Here is a 19,676-nt window from a genome sequence, read left to right as displayed (position 1 = left end):
CATATATATATATATATATATATATATATATATATATATATATATATATATATATATATATATATATATATATATATATATATATTTATAACATTGTCAGACACCGAGTTTTTTGTTACATATGGCATAAATGCTGCAGATGTTTAGGTGCTGTAGAAAAATGAAATGAAATGTCAATGAAATGTCACCATTAAATTTTACTTTTTCATTTTAATAACTCAATATAAGTTAAAATTCAACACAGTGAGTGGATCTGCTTCACCTCCTAATATCCATATTACACCGTAGTGACGGAATGGTTCTTTGACTTTAGTCAATTCCTTTTGCACATCACCATAATGTACGATAAAAAGCCTTTCTCTTATGAATAGTCTGTTTCAAGCCAAAGCAACATCTTGCAGCCTGTTTACGCAGAGTCGCCTTTTCGAGGTGTCTGGCGGCACTGACACAAGAGGAAAGTCTCACCCGAAGAACTCGCACGTCTGGTTTCCAAACTGAACGTTGACACTGCTGCCGGCGCCGAGGTTCTCCCCCAATACGGTAACTTTCGTGCCTCCAGATTCTGGACCTCTGCTGGGGGACATACCTGTGACCGTAGGAGTCTACGGAAACGGAGAGATGCGGGGAAAGGGAGCAAGTTAGAGAAAACAGGTAAGGAGCAGAATGAAAGGGACATACCATGAGACCAAAAGGGGGAATAAAAACATGGAAAAGGGCAGCATCTCTGTGTCTTCTTAATACTTTCACACATGATCACAGATGCCGAGCAAATAACAGTTATTCACATCGCCAGGGCGATGGCGGGAGAGTGCAGCGAGAGAAAAGAGGATGAAACCAGGAGCTCTTACAGTCCCTGCGTGTGTTCGAGTGGAGCTTTTTTTAAGACAGTCTGAAAATAACTAGTGTTTACGGCTGCCGGCAGCTAGCCCGCCATCACACAGACAGAAGGAGAAATATTGCAGCAGACAGTCATACACACGTGAACAGACAAGCACACACACACACACACACACGGTGCGCTTAAGTATTACAGGCTGGAAAAGACAGTCACATAAGGAGTGTGTCTTCTCAGGAAAACTGAAGAACAGTTCCCATGATGTTTTTTTCTTTTTTCCAGGCGGCCTGCAGTACAAGGGAAATGCAAGTGGAGCCAATTCTAGTCTCCGTGAACTATTCTCTTGATAGTTTCACTGCTTCCCCCGGGTAGCAGCTGTAAGATTAGTGAGAAAAAGATTTACAGCTTTTACAAGGGAGCCGAGAGCATCAAAAGCGTCAGCTAAGTGTGACTCCACATGCAGGTGACCTGAAAGCAACCGTGGTAATTACTGGCTGCTGTTAATTGTTATGGAAGTGCTAATTGTGAGGGTCTGAGAGAGCGCAAATGGAAAAGGAAGATTATCTGTTAGCTGCAGGCAGCGCAGACGGCAAATGACAGAGAGGAGGAAGCGTGTGCACAAACTTGTGAAAATGGGGAGCAGATAATGTTTACCTGCTGAGTGGAGTGTTGCTTTCCATTTCAGCAAGTTGATTGTGCATGTCTTTCTCTCCCTCTCTCTTATGACCCTGAACAACCATCACATTTTATCTATTTTCATTTCCCACTTTGTACGAGCTATTGCCTACGGAATTTACCTAAGGCACCGCAAGAGCTCCGAGAAATCGGATATTTTCTATTCATTGGTTTCCCGCTATGCACATTGCTGAACTTAATGCAGCCAAGCAAGTGAGTTGTAAGAAATATATTGGTTTGCAAGACGGTTCATGATGCTATATCAATTTAGCTTCGGGATCCAATCTTACTAAAAGCAAACAACATCCACAACCAGAGAGCTGCAGAGATCATAAATGGGAACCATGCGCCGATTCTGGATGAGTGTTATTTCCCGAATAAGAAGCAAGCAACCACAAAAAGAGGAGCTCGATCACGCCGTCAGGCAAGCATGGCGCATAAACAATTACTTATTTGAACTAACTTTAATGTGGCCCCTTAGTACGTTTCATTTTACTAAGGGTTTATGATATGAAGACAGAGAGCAACATGCATGTTGTAGTTCCAGTCATACCACAAAGGAGAAGAGTTGCGAGGAGCGAGCCCTGAGTTCCGGTCTGCACTCGCCAACGCACAGCTGGACCGGACCGGGTCGATTGTCTGCGGGGGCGGCGTCCATCTCACATACAATCCTAAAAGAAGACACAAAAGAATTCTTTAAAATCGCTCTACATAATACACATGAAAAGAAGAAAAAAAAATGTCAGCGGGGCGGCAGAAAACTCCTCCTTTCTCAAAAATGTAGCTAAAGCGCAGAGGTCGCCCTTTAGGTTTGAGCGCTGCCAGAGAGTAATCACAACACTCCGCGGGCTTGATATCGATTCAACTTCCCCCTCTCAAGGCAATCTTCTTTTGTCGTCTCACTCGTTTCATTACGGGACACATCCAGGCATCGACCAGGACCCCCTCCGATGACAGTCTTTAAATGAGAGCCGCGCTCCTCCTCTCTTGGCACCACGGCACACCCCACCTACGTGAAGTAGATTTCACACCAACAGCCCACCCCCCCCACACTGCTCTGATGCTGCGCCAGGGCGCTACATCTAGTGTAAATCATGCAGCAGGATCAATACCGCTTCATTGTGCCATGTGACCAGGTGAGAGCAAAGCGCTGCAGGTGACTAGATCAAATGACATAATAAAATGAGGGGGTCTATTGATTAGTGTTATAATCATACAAGAATAGATTATAGAGTTCCCGGTGCTGATTATAATGCTTTGTCAAATGGTTAAAAATATATATATTTTCAATAGCAGTAAAACAGTGTCAGCTTAAATGTAATTAACTATACATTTAACATTGAATATTGATGGCGGTTATAGATCATAACCCAAAGTACTACAGATATGGAAGAGAGTGTCTAAACGAAGAGTTTACTTACTGACAAAACCTTTTTTTCTGAACATGGCCTCAGAGAGGCAGACACTCACTTGTTCATCTCACCTAAAGGCCAACTACACTAGTCCTTCTTTGAAGTGGCATATTTGTGGTTAGAGCTTTGGCCTTTTAAAATAAAATCTATGTTTCCATCAAAGCACCTGCTCTGACATTAAAACCTGAGGGTTACTTTACTTCACAACAATTTAAACAAAATTTTAACTAATCAGCACACAATTTGGCCACTATAAAAAAAGAAATGCAGCTGTATCAGCGCTCGCATTTCTTTTTACTTTCTGGCTTTGAAAAAAACACAAAAGTTGAGCCTTTTTCTTCAAAGCAGGAGTGGCTTTCACACGCTCTTCTGAAGTGGTAGACATAAATATGGATTTGTTTTCCTTTTTTTGTCAGATCTAGTCCAATCTATGCTGTTGACCGAATAAAGACTCAAAACAAACAGCAACAGAGAACCAGAGAGATGCTCCGTTACCCGTATCAATATCTACCTCATACCCTTTTTTTTATAAATAGTAGTTTGGTTTTCTTAAATGTGTGTATTGTTTTTTTATATAATTGTTTAAAGAAAGCTTATTACAGCAAATGAAATGCTGGTATCGGAACGGCACTTAAAGGCACAGGTATTTCTATCAGGGCAGAAGAAGTGGGATGAGTGCATCCCGAGCACATAATGAACCACAAATACTCCAACTCCTTTAAAGTCACACCAAAGGGCCATACGTTATAGGTTCTATCTTCGCTCAGTCCATTTTATTTTATACCCCATTTAAATTAATTCTGTTGCTTGTCCTCAATTGGATTAAAGTGCTGTCAGATCAGTGCACAGCTGACAAATTGTCCCCTACAGCCAAATGGCACGTAGTGAGTTTTAATTACAACTGGGCAGTGAAGAGCTAGGAACCACAGAGTTACACTGCTCCTCATCCACACAACTCAAACTCTAACCGCATATCTTTCATATACCCCCAAAAAGTGGAAAATATAAGTATCATAAAGAAAAAGTTAGTCAATATGGAACAAACCGGTAATTAGTGTTACAGCGATAAGTCTCTGTGCATCCGGTGCCAGGACTTCTGCTTGTTGACTAAACTCTGATTGGCAACTTAAGATATAAAAGACCGGAGCTGGAGTTGATCCTCTCCCCACATGGACTTTTCACCTGCATACAACCAATGTATACACAATACAATTAAATGTTGTCATGATGATTCCGCGTATGACTGCAGAATCTGTATATAGAGATTAGTATGTGTGGGACATATGTATAGTAACAGCCCTCTAATGCTGACAGTGTGTGTGTGTGTGTGTGTGTGTGTTAAAGCAATGGCTGAGCTGTTCTCCTTCTGAGGGCAGAAATAGGCCAAAGAAATAATTAGGGTTAAAGTCTCCTCGGAGAGCCATAACTGTGAGAGTGTGTGCGTGTCAGCTGGGCCTCAGCGCGCAGCTAAAAACTTCAATCAATTGAAAGGACCAAAGAAAATAACCTCCAGTGAAACCAAGTCGGAACTCTGATCAGATGTCGGGTAAAGTATCCTTGTTATCAGTCCTCGGGTTCCTTTCCCTCACAAGGTCTTCATCTCCCGGGGAGGTTGAACCGCCATAAGGCACTGGGCTTCCTAATCTACGCACTCCCTGGGAGATGGGCTAGTTGTGAAGCATGGGCAACGTTTCATTAGTTCAGGGTGAGCGGGACAGGCTTCAACGTGATGCATGCACAGCATGGGACAATTAGGGGGGTAAACACAAGTAAACACACACAGCTGTTGTGTGGGATTGCTGCTGAATCCACGAGCCACAGAGAGAGAGAGAACCGGGCTAGAGTGCTGCGGGGGGAGAACAGCAATGTCAGGGGCAGATTGCCTGGACCTGCTCCACACTTCATTAACGCAGTGATGCTGCAAATAGCAGCATTTTGTCATCTAGGGGGTTTGTGAGCTCTTATATACACTAAATCATTTAATAATAATGGTTCTGCTTACTGTTCAGCAATGATGTAGCCTTCCTCTACGGGGGTACACCTGACCCCGGCCACTTCCACGTTGCCCACCATGTCCGAGAAGGCCAGACCGAGGTTCGTGCCATGGATGGTCACCCGTGTTCCTCCCTCTGGCGGTCCAGCGACTGGGGTCACCTGCAGAGCACAGTGAAAATAATGAGTCTCTGAGTAATTTGCAAATACCAATATCGTGTTGTCTCTCTTTAGTCATGGACCTGTCTTGACATCAGAAACGGAAACAGCTTTCCGTGCATGCTCAAGGGTAAATACACTCTTACGGTCCAGGTGGCTGTAAAAGCAATTAAGAGCACTCCCCACGCCTGCATCCACTGAACAACATGCCATGAGTCATTGTGCCAGGAGCGTGCTCTAATCACAACACTAGCTCATGGCATTTGTCTAAATGTGGCATCCACACACACACACGCACACACACACACACACACGCACACACACACGCACACACACACACACACAAACTTTCTAAAGTTATGTAACAACTTCTGTTTGACTATACAATGGCAAGTCAGATTTAAAAAACTTTAAATCACAATTTCACCATTTTATTTAACATTCTGGGTGAGCCCGTGCTCATTAACTGCTGCTGGTGTCATAGATGATAAATCTAAAACATTGAGCCATATTAACGCTTAGTGCAGATCTCCTTCTCATAAAATGCAATACGGCTGCCCAGCTTGACCTTGGCACAGGGGGCAACACGGCCTTCTGTGCTGCAGAGCCCTTTTGAGGCTCAGACCTGGCCGTCATCCAGCCCTTCATACAAGAGAGGAGTAGCGGATGGGGAGTGGGAAGGAGGAGATACAGAAAGACCAAGAGAGGAGACGATGAGGTTTGGTGAACACGGAGGTAAAGGGGAGAGAGAAAGAGAGAAGGGGGGCGCTAAGAAACAGGAGGAAAGGAGGCGAGAGGTGACGGTGTCTTTGCTGTGTGGACCGGCTACGTAAACAATCAATATGCTATTACTGCCCATGCAGGCAGAAGGGGGAAGAAAAACAACTGTCAGCCAGAGTAGTGGCCGCTTACTGAGCTGCAAAGCGCCACACAACGCCGGACACCCCCCCCTCCCCACCCCGACACCCACCAGGGCATTGCGGCCTCCCTGTGGGACGCTGGCATTGTAATCTAGATTCAGTGGACATTAATTGCTCTGGATGTAAAGTAATTGTGTCACTGCACCGCCTGAGGGGTCTGAATACATGAATCTTTTAGCACTGCTTGGGCTTGCGGGGTATAGAGGGGGGGGTGGGGGGGGGAGGGGGAGACATAATGGCTAAATATATCCTTGTCAGGCGATGGCAGCAGCTATTCGAGTAGACTTCTAGCAGTGATGGTTACATAAGCAATGTGAGGCCCTGGGAGAGAACAAGAGAGAGAACGAGGAGAGGAGATAGGAGAGAGAAAGGGGGTGACCAAGTAGAGAGGGAAGAAAAGAGAAAGGGGACAGAAAGACAACGCGGGGAACGTGGAGGCCGGTCTGTTCAGTCCCATCAGCCAAGAAGGATGACAGGTGAGGCAGGTACGGTGACATGGTGGCGCGCGCTGTAGCACAGACGGGCACTCTAAAAGCTCGCCAGACCTCCCCCTTCTACTTCTGAGGCTGACATGGAGCTCTTCCCGCGGCGGGCCGAGCACAGAGGGGGTTCCAATCCGTGCACGAAACCATTTTGCCTGAGCTCCCCATTGGCAGATGAGCCTTGAGGAAGAGCTTTGGTTGGTCAGCAGATCACAGAAAAAAGGACCGCTTCAAAGTCTCTATTGCTTACACAAACACAGGCACTAAATCTATAAAGTAAAGGCCCTGTATAGAAGACCTGATGACCTTTGCAGACCAGAGGGAACTGCCTCCAGTCATGTACTGATCATTTTTAAAGGGTGCAGTTTGTCTCCAAATTTCACTGCAACAGCTTCTACTTTGCATCCCTTTGCCGTCTGTCTCTCATCCCCCACGTTCCTCCCGAGGCTGGGTGATACATCCTCCTCCTCCTCCTCCTCCTCCTCCTCCTCCTCCTCCTCCTCCTCCAAGCACCGGCACGCTTTTTTGTCTCAACATACAGACATACAGGGAAGCGGAAGATGAAGCCTCATTGAACATGCACCGCACACCCTCCCCGTCCCTCACTGCTCTCCCATTCCCACCCAGTGTTGCCGTGCCACGCTCTCTGTGTAATCCTTTTAAGAGCAGTGCTGCTGCCCGCCTGGCATTGTCACACTGTCAATAGAGGGTGATTCCCGACAAACGGCCCGGCAGCTTGCACATCGCACTCCCCCGCCCTTTTTTGCAGCTCAGGGGATCAAAGTATCGGCCTGTGAACCACCGCTACTTCCTTTAATCATTCCGTAGGATTTGGCAACAGCGTGAGTGAGGCGTGAGAGGGCTCAGATGACCTAAAGTGAGCAGAGAGGCAAAATAATGGGGCACCTTTTAAGGGGGCAGTCTAGGCAAAATAAAAACTATGGAGACACAGAGAAATGGCCGTCAACGTGAACCGCCTGCGGGTTTCTACCAGTGTTGTGTTGACTTATTCAGCTGAAGTAATGGTGGGGAAAGTTGTGCTGATGCAGCCGAGGCTAATCTCAATACATGCTGCTGCCTTCGGGCCGTGCGAGCCTAGCGTGTCCCTGCAACTGTGGAAGCCGTCCGGACCACGCACAAGAAAATAGATAAAGTGTTATACGGTCCTCTGATGTGGTGATGTAACAGTTTAGGATTTTAAATGTTACGGCATTTTATAAGAATTTTGACGGATTACTATTCAGGACAGCATTGGTTTTGAGCCTTAAAGAAAGCAGTTTAATATCCGCATGTTTTATGGCAGCATCCTTGAAGCGCTGAGATGCAGATTCCAAAGCTGGATATTTTGCTTCTGAAAAGAAACACCACTGGATACAATTTAGGAGCTTGTAGCTAATCCCTTTGTCTTTTGGACTCTGCTCACACTAATTTGAGCGTGTCACATTTAATTGTGAGTAGCATTTAATGAGCTTGATAAAAAAAAAACACTGATCACTTGTTCGCTAACAAACTCCATCCTAAATACTTTATGGGGACTTAAATGCCTTGTAGTCAGCCAAGAGAAATGGGGCATAATGAACAGCAGTTTGCGTCGTGCATGGAGGAGAACACAGACTGAAGGATGACGGGGTGACGGGCCTGTTGGTGGACGGCTGAGCTTTCCTCAGTGTGTAAACACGTGCTGTGTGTTCAAACAAACCACTTGAACCTAAGCGAAGATGTGCGTTGGCATTGCACATGTTCTTCTTTCTATTGGCTGGGTTAATAGGGGTAACTGCTGCTCTCTGAGGGTTACAGCAGAGAGGAGGGTTCAGTTTACTATGATACTGACTGACGGGCCCACCATCCCGGTGGTGTGCAAAATATCAACAGCGAGCGTGCGTTCGCCGCGTGGGAATCCCACTTTGGTTCTGTCCCAGGGCGGCAGCTATAGATGTTTATATTCGCTGTCACTGGAAGGCAGGGAAGCCTCATTACTGTACTGCGAACGCACACACAAGCCACGGCCAGAGACGACGGAGAAGACCCCTTTCATATGCCCATCCAGCTCCCAGCTTCACTTGATGTCGTTCCCTCTGCTGTTAGCAGGGGCTTACATTTCTTCAATATTAATGACCCATGGTGGGAGGCACCATGGCACTTAATAGAAACATTAATTATTCAAAACACCCATCTTGTGGTAGGCACATATACTAATGTGCTAGTATGTATACAAATCAGCTCATGATGGGGGCTTTGGTGCATACAATCAAAACCAAATTTATTAATAAATTCAGCACACCAGGGAGACGTCTGCTTCTTAAAGAAACTGTAATCACTGAGAGACGAGGGGGGGTGGGGGGGTGGGGCTCGGCACAAATGAATGCCGACTTCACAGCCAGTGAACAGGATTAGCCAGTGAACACGTTTATGTGTATCTGAAGTACGTGCCGATGTGAATCGTCTAAATGAATGCAGAGTTGGTTTTGGCACCCACGGTTGTAAACAGACTTGAGTTTAGACGGCCCACGGGGGCTTTATCTTCCAAGCGCTTCCCTCGGTGGTTCTTCCCCCCCCTTTTCTCGGTTCATTTCCCCAGCTCTGTGTTTTGTTGTCTCTGTTGCCTCACTTAGCCCCAATCACAACGTATGCTCCTTGCTTTCATTCAAAGTTTGAACATTACCCGTGCCCAGAGATTCACTCGGTTGTTTTGATATACTTCTGTGGGGGTTTTTTATACTGTTTTTTTCTATATGCCCTTTGACAGCTCCCCTCCAAAATGAAACCTGTTGCATCGATCTTTTGCTTGCACACTGAGTATTTGCAAAGCGCTTCGGCAATACATTTTAGTTTCACAAGTGCTGAAATCTCTGGCTCAGAATAAAAGGCCTTGCAGCTTCTGTAGGTGGATAAATGGCGCATTATTGCCGATATACGATGGATTTCTGCCTGGATCCTTAAGCCTTTACTGGAATTCTGACAAACAGACACATGAACCTGATGTTCTCTGTTTATATCCGAGATAGTTGTATAGCTCTTGTGTAAAAATCTTGCGGTGACTTCTTGTCGGCTGAAACAGGCCAGGAGTAATGATCGACGCGTCACTGTTGTCAACAGATGGATCCAATAATCCAGGTAAACTGCACCTGAAGCTGCTCTATGTTTAAGTTTACTTTTCATTGTATCGCTCATTTCATGCTTCTGCTTTGCACCGTAACATGTTACAGCCTAAATATTTTACCTACTCATCAGCTCATGTATTAAAGTGCCCCATTCCTGTGTGAAAAAACACAACATTAGGCACTCTCCTCATAATGCTAAATTGTAAAGCTTTTTGTGTGCATCTGTATTTCTCCAATTCCCTCTCCCTTAATGCTTTCCAAGTGACAGATGGGCAATACGTATTCACACGTTGTGATCATTACGCTAATGAAAACACTGATCTGGATTGCAATGAGCAGGTACCATACAGTGGCAAACTGAAAGAATAATGGAGTTACATGAGAGCATAATGTAATTCAACAACATCAGAGATGAGCGCAACACAGAGACGCACACATACAGGGGAGGGAAGCAGGGATAATCAGATGGGGAGAATGAGTTTAAAAATGTCTTTTCTCTTTTTCTGTCTTAATCTGCATACAGTACAGATAATCAATTAACAAAGTCTTTAACTTCAACTTTTTAATTGGCCGCAGTTAGACGGGAGTGTGCTGTGGAGGAATGAGAGGCCAAATAAATCAATTTGGAGGTAGTGGGGTCTGGTGGGTTAACCACAGTGCACCGGTGCACTACCAAGCCTAATTAAATAGTATGTCCTCCTGGCCCGACTCCCTCAGTGGCAGCAAACCCACCAGTCGGAGAGAGAATGTGGATGCAGGAAGCAAAGGCTCACTTAAGGTGAAACAAAAAAGCACTTCCAGGTCATAATCATGGGGTTGCTGAGGTGGAAGATATCCAACCATTGACGTGGTTGGTTGCAATGCCGTGTGAGAAGACAAAAGACCATCTAATCTATGAGAAGGCATCCGTGCATACTACACAAAGAGAAGATGTCAAGGAGACAGGCCTATAAATCTGAATATATCTGACCCTGTGTGTGTGTGTGTGTGTGTGTGTGCCAGGGCATTTGCCTTTGGATAAACCTTGAAGGTGAGACACATGCAGCCATACAGGTATGTACTTGGGCTGCATGTTAATCAAGTATTAATCAGAATCACACTTTTGTTTTCCTACAATTAAATAAACATGAATGGTTGGTGTTGACATTTCCAATGCGTGCTCCGCCTGTAGAATCTGCAGCGAGCCACTAGAGTCCGATCGAGATGCTGCAGCTTTTGGGTAATGCTAGAGTTATATACAGTACATTAACCCCTTTGACAGAGGCCAGAAGGTGAATATGAGTCTTATTTCAATGCAAAGATATGAACAATAGCAGGACAACATGGAAGCAACATTTAAAAGTGTCAAAAAATGCAATACAATTATATGTCCTTAAATCTCTACATTGATTAAGAAATAATTGTTATTTTGGCCATTACCACAGCTTGTAACACATCACACACACAAAGGTTACTAGAAAATGTGCTTCCTCTTATATTTAAAAAAGAAAGAAAGCAAAGAAAATGCTCTCAATTAGAGATTATTATCAAATATTAGATATAAACTTCAGGCTACAGGAAAACAGAACAACATAGGTTCTCTCTGATACCTTAAAATGCCATTCAGACACTTTTTGTGGAGAATCCTACCGTTTTTTAAGAACACGATTTATTTCAAAACTGTTTGAAAGACAAAAAGGATCAAGAGTAATCGGAGCAAACCAAACTACGGATTAGCATTGCCGCTTGTCTTATTGAGCTGTCATTTAGTCCCATATTTAAAGGGCTTTACAGAAAAAAGGGGCGTGACGAATGAATGACACAAAAACTAAAAAAGGCTTCCCTGCTAATACTATATGTGAGGTGCTTCAGTTGTGAAAGGCAAGAACAGTGGGTGTGGATCTTGTTACGGTGGAAAGGAGTGAGCCTCTGTGTGGTTGTGATAATCGGAGCAGCTAAAACAGTTACGCACAACGTAATCGGGCGATGCCTCTTCCGTGACACAGAGTCCCTGATAAAAACAAATAAATATTTTGGGGTTATAATTAGTAACCGCGCCGTGACCCCCCCGCGGAACACGAGGAAGTGGCAGCTGATTATTCCGTATTGATTGGAGCTGGATGCGTGTGGGCAGGCAGGAGGGACAGACGGAGGATTATGGGTACTGACCTCAGCGATGCGTGGGTTGGTGCACTTGACATTCTTACTGGACAGGTTTAGCCAGCGGGTGGTGTAAGGATTGATGGGAGGGCAGTGGTGCCGCAGAGTACACCTGCCCTCCCCGCTGCACCACCCGCACTGGAATTTCCTCTCCGCCTTCAGACACGTGCCACAGCTGTCCCGCTGGGCTGCACACTTGTACAGGTGCACTGTGGGATATGGGAGGCAGAACAGATACACGGTGAACACACAACAACAGGAGAGACTTTCTTTATTTGAAGAAAACAATACAGTTGGTCTGCTATGAGTAAAAAATCCCCACAGGTTATGCATTCTTGTGTTAATCTCCAATAACCCATTCAAATATACAGCATGTGATTTCTGTGAAATTTTGCTCGGGAACGACAAAAGGTCAATGAGGAGAAAGATGAGGAATATTATGTACAGGTGAAACTCGAAAAATTAGAATAAAAGTTCATTTATTTCAGTAATTCGACTGACATTTTAGAGCACTTCATGCTTCCTTCAGCAGACAAGCTTTATGGAGATGCTGACTTCATTTTTTTTTTAACTTGGCATTTGCCAACACTGCCAAAAAATTTCTGAGATTTTGAATTTTCATAAGCTGTATGCCATAATCATCCAAAATTATATCGAATAAAGGCTTGAAATATCTTACTTTGCTTGTAATGAGTCTATATAATATATTAGTTTTACCTTTTAAGTTGAATTACTGAAATAAATTAATTTTTGCACAATATTCTAATTTTTCGAGTTTCACCTGTATAGGTTACTACATCTATGTGTTAGATTTTTCCATCTGCATCCGGTTGGCCGGCACATGTTGACAGCAGTGTCTTTGGTTCTCACCTTGGATATTCTCCGGGTTATCAATAATGAAGTTCCCATTCCACACCACCGAGAAATCCACAGGCAGCTCACTGATTTTCATTCCCTCGTACAGATACTACAGGGCCCAAAGATGGAGGCGAGGAGAAGAGAGACGGGGTGAAGGTGGAACATAGACAAAGAATATGGAAGAATTGTTATTCCCATGAGCCCTCGCAGATACAGCACAATGTCCTCCTCGAGTTCCTTCAACAGAGAGCTGACAAAGGGAGAAAGCCACAAGGCCCTGGACAGCAGAGCAGACGCTGGAGCGTCCCGGGCCACTCGGAGACACTGTCCTTAACTGCCTCCTGTGCCCTTAATAACAGCCTTACTGTCATCGGGCATGGGTTTGTACAGTGTGTGTTGAGAGAGAGGATGTGTATGTCTTTGGTTCCTGTGAGACTACATTGCAGAAGTCTCTGTGTGCTTGAGGAGGGCACAGCCCGGCTGCACTACTACTGTGGGGGCATTTAGTGTGCCTACCCAAATACAGACACACACACACAGCCATGTTTTCAACAGTAGGCGGATAACTTGTGTGTAATCCTCTAAACGCTAAATGTACAACGTGGCACAGCCTGTGGAAGCGTCACCAAACCCACCGAGCTGTTCTGGCACTGCACGCTGGAGCTGTTGAAGCGGAGGGCGGTTACTCGGTGGTCGACCCCCTGGATGTGGAGGACACACTCGTAACCTCGCTGACCAGACTGGGGCTGCGGTAGGTTCCTTGCCTTCAGGGTGATGGGCTTCACCTCCCCCACTGGGATCAGAATCTCCTCGGAGCGCACCAGTTGGGGACAGTCCTGGAGAGGAGCAAACGTTAGCGCTATCCAGTGGAGTAAAAGACCATGGTAGATCTGCGGATTCATTACACGGATTCGTCATCATAGCATGAAAGAAAGTAAATATTTGAACAAATCTGTTAAAATTGGTAGGAGGGCTAGCAACGTTGCTCGAGCTAAAGGCCAATGTACAAAAAGTTTGTGGTTAACTTCTTTGAAAACAACATATTTTAATGCAGTGTTTTTTCGTGAGAAATTAAATATTGTTTCATTTATGACAAGGAAATACTTTCACAGCAACCTAATTGCTAAGTTTACTAATTACAATTAGTAATGTCCAAAACAATGTTTTAATACAAATATGGAAAATGAAGTAAATAATTTCTCAAGATGTTGAGCGTTTTTTGTTTAGAGCCTTATATTCAAGCACAAGATCTCACAAAAATCTGTGAATCGGCAGATTTGCTCATGTGCTTGATCTCCAAAAGTTATATTTGTCCCCTTTTGTTCATGCTGATAAGTATGAATAGCCGCGAGTGCAGCTGAAATGATAATACATCTCTCCTGTGACCTTGCAAATCTCTGAACTAATGGCTGAGCTTTGAACAACCCATTATCAAGAGTGGAGTTTTGAATTGGCCAATTTGGCGAAGATAATTATTAAATTAGTGGTCAGTGGTTTGCGGTGCAGGGCGGCAATTCCGAGGTCAACTCTGTTAGCAGTGCAACATCTGATAACCATCGTAGCGGCATCTCACACCTGGGCAAATACCAGAGAACTATCTATGTGCACAGTCAGAGACGATTGGAAACCATGCACACTGGCATACTTTAAAGCAATTTGCATCTACCTCACATGACAGACTGGGTCAAAGTGATCCCGTGTCAATGTTAAGACACGCTAAGCTCAATAACTCCGGAGATAATAGAGTGTTAATTGCCACTACAAAGAACAAGCACTCTGAATGAGAAACGCCAATTCGGAAATAGAAGAGCTTAAATGGCTTTTTTTTTCTGAAGATATGCCCTAAGGCTGACACAGAGCTGGAACACAGAGAGGAAGGCTGCGGGAAGGTGCAGGGGAGAAGAGCAATAGGAGAGAGAGAGAGCAAGAGGGAGAATGAAAAGGCTGCTGATAGGCACGCACAGTGTGCGCACGCTTGTGTTCCACCGACCTCAGAGGCGTTGACTCGTCCCTCCTGGAAGGAACAGCTGGAGGGGTCATGGGTACACAAGTTGCGGTACTTGCACCAGTGGCAGCGGAAGGCACTGTTCACACAAGACAAACACCTGCATGGATGGAAACACACACAAAGAAGGGAATCAGGAAAAAACAGTACAGTGGAGGAGGTAAGTACAACCGAGGAAATTAGTTCAGGTCCCGAGGGGCCACCTGCTGTGGTTGTGCCTACGCGGTTAGCACTGAGGCTGATGGGCCAAGTTCTGCCCTGCACACATTTTCAAGAGCCGCACATTAATACGGCGTATCATGCGAGAAAGTTGGGCTGCATATTAGCCCTCGTGGCCTTAATCAAATGAAGAAAGAGAGGAACATCGAGTAATGAGGGCAAACAAGATTTGGCGCTGCTTGATTCTGCAATTACCATTAGCCCTGCATTGTTGGAGTCTGACTGTTATTACCAGCTGTTAGGTGTATGCCTCTTTTTGAGCATTTACCATATGCAAGTTTGTGTAAGGGTCTCACTAGGGTTACATACTGTAATACTGAAGAACAGACTAAAGAAGAGATTCTACCCCCAAGTGAACTTTGCCACACTTAATTCTGCCCTAAAAGTACACCCCTGCAGACGCTGTTAATAGCGTACAAGGACTTTCTGTGTGCAAAGCTGATATAGTTATTTGTATTTACTGATGTACTTATGGTGCGCAAATATTTCATATGTGGATTTCTTATTTAGTACTAGTAGAAACATAAGGGTGTGTGTCAATGAAAATTTGTGTAATTAACTGGCAAATCAATATAGCTTCACTGAAACTGTATCATTATAGTAACATATATGATGGCTTAACAACCCCAAAAACCTTTTTTTCGGCAGGAATCAAGGCGTTTGCACTGTAGTTGTGATTTAGTTGTGATAAGCACTTTAACTAGTGCTGTTGTATGAGATTGGATTTGATGATCAGTGTAGAGTAGCAGTCGTGTACAAAGACAAGGTCCTGCATGGGCCAAACCAATTTAGCCTCATATAGGGGACGTGCCGACTAATACAGGACAGTTGGCAACCCTGTATACTGCTTACAATATGAATGATGTGAATGAGAGATGAGCAAATACAAGCATGGAAAATACATAATTCTCTCTCAATGTTGCCAAGACTTTCAATTGATTCGGAAATTACGACGCCATGTATTCAGAGTTGTTTGGAGAGCGTATTGCAATCACACAGCGTATTGGCTCTCCCCCTCTTCTTCCTTCTAAATACGGCTGAGTTATGCACACTGCCTTATTGTTGAATATTCATCGATGCAAAAGCATGTGAGGAATCTCTGGCAAGCACACTAATTCAGAATAATAGGAATGATTCACCTTCTGGCAGAGAGAGTTTACAGTAAGTATTCAAGAAGGAGAGACGGGGACAAGGGAAAGGGAGAGGGACAGCGCGTGGCCTTTTCAAGTCTATGTATCTGTCTTTATGTCTTTCAGTGCGTGTGTGTGTCACTGCCCATTAACTGAGCTGACGTGAAAGCCGCTAATTGCTTTCCGTGCTACTCAGACAGGGTTCTCAGACAGCAGAAGTTGCAGGGCAGTGTGAGTGCGAGAGACGCAGAATAGCAAAGGAGACATTGGCTGCAACATTTGGCTCTCGATGTCGACGGGGTGGTAAAAGAGTAACATGGCATGCAAGCCGTGCTAGCATTACTGCTGTGATATCCTCAGTCTCCTGCTCTCCAACCCAGGATCTTGGATTCCAAATCCCTCAATCGGGGACAAACGTAGCATGAAAACGGGCAGAAAATCCCTCCTGAAGGCCGGTTAGGCAGAGAGCTTTGTGTTCTGTGCCGCGGCGTGTCTAAGAAAAAGGCTTCATTAGTGCAACAGCAAAGAAACGTCCTGTGACTGTGCTCAGGGAGCAGTCAGCTATCAGGTTCCATTAGACTTTACCAGGGATATTTTTAGGAGGACAGGGGCCAGCTTGGGTTGAGGACAAATTTAAACTAATTCCCAGAGCATCGATCCAGCGGTTTCGGGCAGCGAGTCTGGGGCATTGTTTTTTTTTTTGTAATATGAACAGAGAAGGAACGGGCTGTGAAAGACATACTCACAGTTGGTGGACACTGCAGTTGTAAAACTTGACCTCTGTGCTGATAAGCATCTGACCGGTCTCCTTAGAGTTGAGCCTCAGCTCCACACCGGACCAGTCTGAAAGAGAGGAGATGAAAGCTGACATTGTAATTTATACTCACGCGCTATTCATTGTTGCGCATATGAGAGGCAGTTGGTTCGCGATCCGGTCATTGGACAAGGGAGGCTAGAATGGAGACGCTCTCGATTCACAAACCCGTCTGGATTCAAGCCCTCATCTATGGCCATGAGCTTTGGGCGGGGAACGAATGACATTGAGCATAAAGAAGAAAGAATGCAATTGCGGAATCAAGTGGCGAAATGAGCTTCCCTTGAAGGGGTCTGCGTTTAGCTTTAGGGATGAGCTTTAAGGAGAGCAGCTCAGACATCAGGAGAGGGCTCGCACTAGATCGTCTGAGGCGGTTTCTGTCATCTGGTCAGGATGTTTTTCTGGACACATCCAACTGGTAAGAAGCCCCCCGGGGTAGAAGACTGAGGAGGTTATATATCTTGTGTGGCAAGAGCGCCTTAGAGGTACTGCAGAAAGGGCTGGAAGATGTTGCTGGGGAGACAGATGTGTAGAGTATGTTGCTAAGCCCCCGTGTGTGTGTGTGTGTGTGTGTGTGCCCCATTCTCTCCATAGCACCTGTTGGGAATCAGGCTCTGTTGCACTGTGGCGGGTAGGCTGGACTCATGGCTGACTTCTAGCATTTCACATTTGTCTCATAGGATCAGGAAAACAAAGTGGTACAGAGTTCCTGTCCACACAAAGTCCCCTTTAGGGTTTTGCTTTTCTTTTGTGAAGAAAAATGCCAACTATTTCCCTTCATGTCAAGCTTTGTCTATGTCCACAGTTTCAACCTAACCTCTACTTTCACTCTTTTGTTCTGTTCTGTTAACTTCACCTTTATTTTTTCCTTCTTCTCAGCCTACAATATGTGATCCCAAATTCTCCTCCCTTTTCCTCTCCTTTCTTCTTTCCTCTCCTCAGGCCATTGCCACCACACGATCAATGTTGATGTGCAACAGATAGAAATTGCTTGCTCGGGGACAGGAGATGGAGGAGGATAGCGGGGAGGTCAGGGGGAAATGGCCTCAGGGGGATGGATGTGGAGTAAAAAATGGAGGTGTGTACCGTTAGGAGATGCAACAAAACAGAAGGGAGGATGGTGCTCAAAGAGAGGAATGGTATGATGGATGAAAAGCTTGATGGATGGAGGAAGGGCCTACCAGGGGGATTGGCTGACATTTACCTAGGGGACAACATTTATATCAGTACTTGATGCACCAGTCCCCGAGGGAGCTCTGGGCAAACAGGGCTGTCATTTACTCGCAGGGAGGAGGATTACCACACCCCCAAAACACACAGTCATTTCCACACTGCACATAATATGCACATAATATCTTATTCGGGGTGTTTGGGTTTGTCACCCTGCTGCCATCTTGGCTGGCAAAAAGGTATTTATTGTCAAATAACAGGTGTTAGTATTATAATGATATATATTTTGTTTGCAAATAAATGGACCCCAGAGCCGCGGTGATATATTCATGAAGTTATGCTCGAGGAATGTTTGAAAGGTCATGAGATTGTTATGAATTGTATATTAGAGGCGATTAGCATACATTTTGTTCCTGGACCTAAACATTGTCCAGGCAATGTTTGGATATACACTCCACAGCCATGAATACTTGAACTCTAGATTTCGTAAAATGAGCTTTGAGTTTTTACCGGCCGAAAAACAATTCCTTACTATTATGAATTACAATTATTATTCATTATACGTTTTGTCCTGTGTTCAGGTCCCGCTTTCTCCAAAGCAAACAACAGATCAACTCCCTGTGCCTTGGGTATGCCAAGATACTAATCCACCACATCAACTTCTGCGTCGTCCCCTCAACTAAACCCCCCCCCCCCATTGAACCTGCTTGTTAGACCGTTGCCAATTACCCGAGTCCACGGGGCAATAATGTGGCGAGCTGCGGCTCAGCCACAGGCTAAGGGATCTCAGTCTGACCCCCCCGTCAGCCGTAATGTGGCCTAGCCTCGCGTGCAGCACACTTCAGAGCCAGGAGACTGATCCTGGAAATGCGGGAGCTTGTCGTGTTGACGGCGTCTGCTTTAATCACGAGGGCTGAGTCAATAAAGATGTTCCAGGGTGGGGGCAGTTGAACAGTTGGCTCGGTGCAGCATACGTAGCACAAAGAGAGGGACATGGGAGCCCTAAAAGGGCTTTAGGGTAGCGCTAGGGTGAACTACACTGTCAAATGTTTTTCGAAGCAGTTCATAACTGATGCATTGTCAACAGATTTATACTAATATACAATCTTCTCATAGTACTGTATAATCGTAGATGTAAAGCATTTTAACATGACTAATAGGCTACAAAAACACACATAACAGTATTATATTTTAAATGCTGCATTATGATCACTGTTATAATACATAACAATGTGATTATAAGTTACCCCAACTGGTAATTGTTGGTTAAGTTTTATCTTATAATGTGTGTTATGTGTCTGCATGGATCGGAAATATTTTCTTCAGTTTACTTTAAGACATTTTTACAAATACATACGAATATATAATCCTACATATAATTAACTTGCTCTATTTTTTGTGCTTTTTGAATACCCATTAATCAGTATGTATTCAGTGGATGGCTGTGAGTGTGTGTTGCATCTACCTTGGTCGGTGGGAATGAGGGGGACATCCTTGGCAGTAGGAGACACACACAGTATCTGGTTTCCATTGACCTGCCCCTCCACCTCCGTCAGGTTGCCGAAGGAGCAAGTGATGCCCGCAGAAAGGTCTGGAACGTGGCTCACCCGCACCAGCAGCTGAACAAAGGGGTGCGGGGGGAAAATGACAACAATGTTAACGTTACATGCGGCCATTTGAATAAGGAAACCAAAATGGGCAGCATGGTTACGCAATATGTCAACTTTTTAGGCAAAGCCTAAATCGGCTATTGTTGTGCCTCAAA

The 19,676-nt window shown here is 44.9% G+C and overlaps 1 protein-coding gene across 2 annotated transcripts in view; it reads right to left on the bottom strand.

The window, feature by feature from the left end:
* Nucleotides 1–19,676, bottom strand: part of plxna2 (plexin A2) — a 146,797-nt gene that overhangs the window by 35,707 nt on the left and 91,414 nt on the right. For both annotated transcript variants that reach the window (XM_062565349.1, XM_037478430.2), the window contains 9 exons: nucleotides 19,377–19,530; nucleotides 16,674–16,770; nucleotides 14,564–14,678; nucleotides 13,209–13,409; nucleotides 12,586–12,682; nucleotides 11,725–11,924; nucleotides 4,925–5,076; nucleotides 2,064–2,181; nucleotides 466–602 (listed from right to left, as the gene is read on the bottom strand). In XM_062565349.1, coding sequence (XP_062421333.1) covers nucleotides 466–602; nucleotides 2,064–2,181; nucleotides 4,925–5,076; nucleotides 11,725–11,924; nucleotides 12,586–12,682; nucleotides 13,209–13,409; nucleotides 14,564–14,678; nucleotides 16,674–16,770; nucleotides 19,377–19,530 — 1,271 coding nt within the window. The remainder of the gene's footprint in view (nucleotides 1–465; nucleotides 603–2,063; nucleotides 2,182–4,924; nucleotides 5,077–11,724; nucleotides 11,925–12,585; nucleotides 12,683–13,208; nucleotides 13,410–14,563; nucleotides 14,679–16,673; nucleotides 16,771–19,376; nucleotides 19,531–19,676) is intronic.

Source organism: Pungitius pungitius, chromosome 1 (genome assembly GCF_949316345.1).
Source record: "Pungitius pungitius chromosome 1, fPunPun2.1, whole genome shotgun sequence".
NCBI classification, from domain to species: domain Eukaryota; kingdom Metazoa; phylum Chordata; class Actinopteri; order Perciformes; family Gasterosteidae; genus Pungitius; species Pungitius pungitius.
The sequence above is the reverse complement of the archived record's forward strand: the minus strand, read 5'-3'. Positions and strand labels throughout refer to the sequence as shown.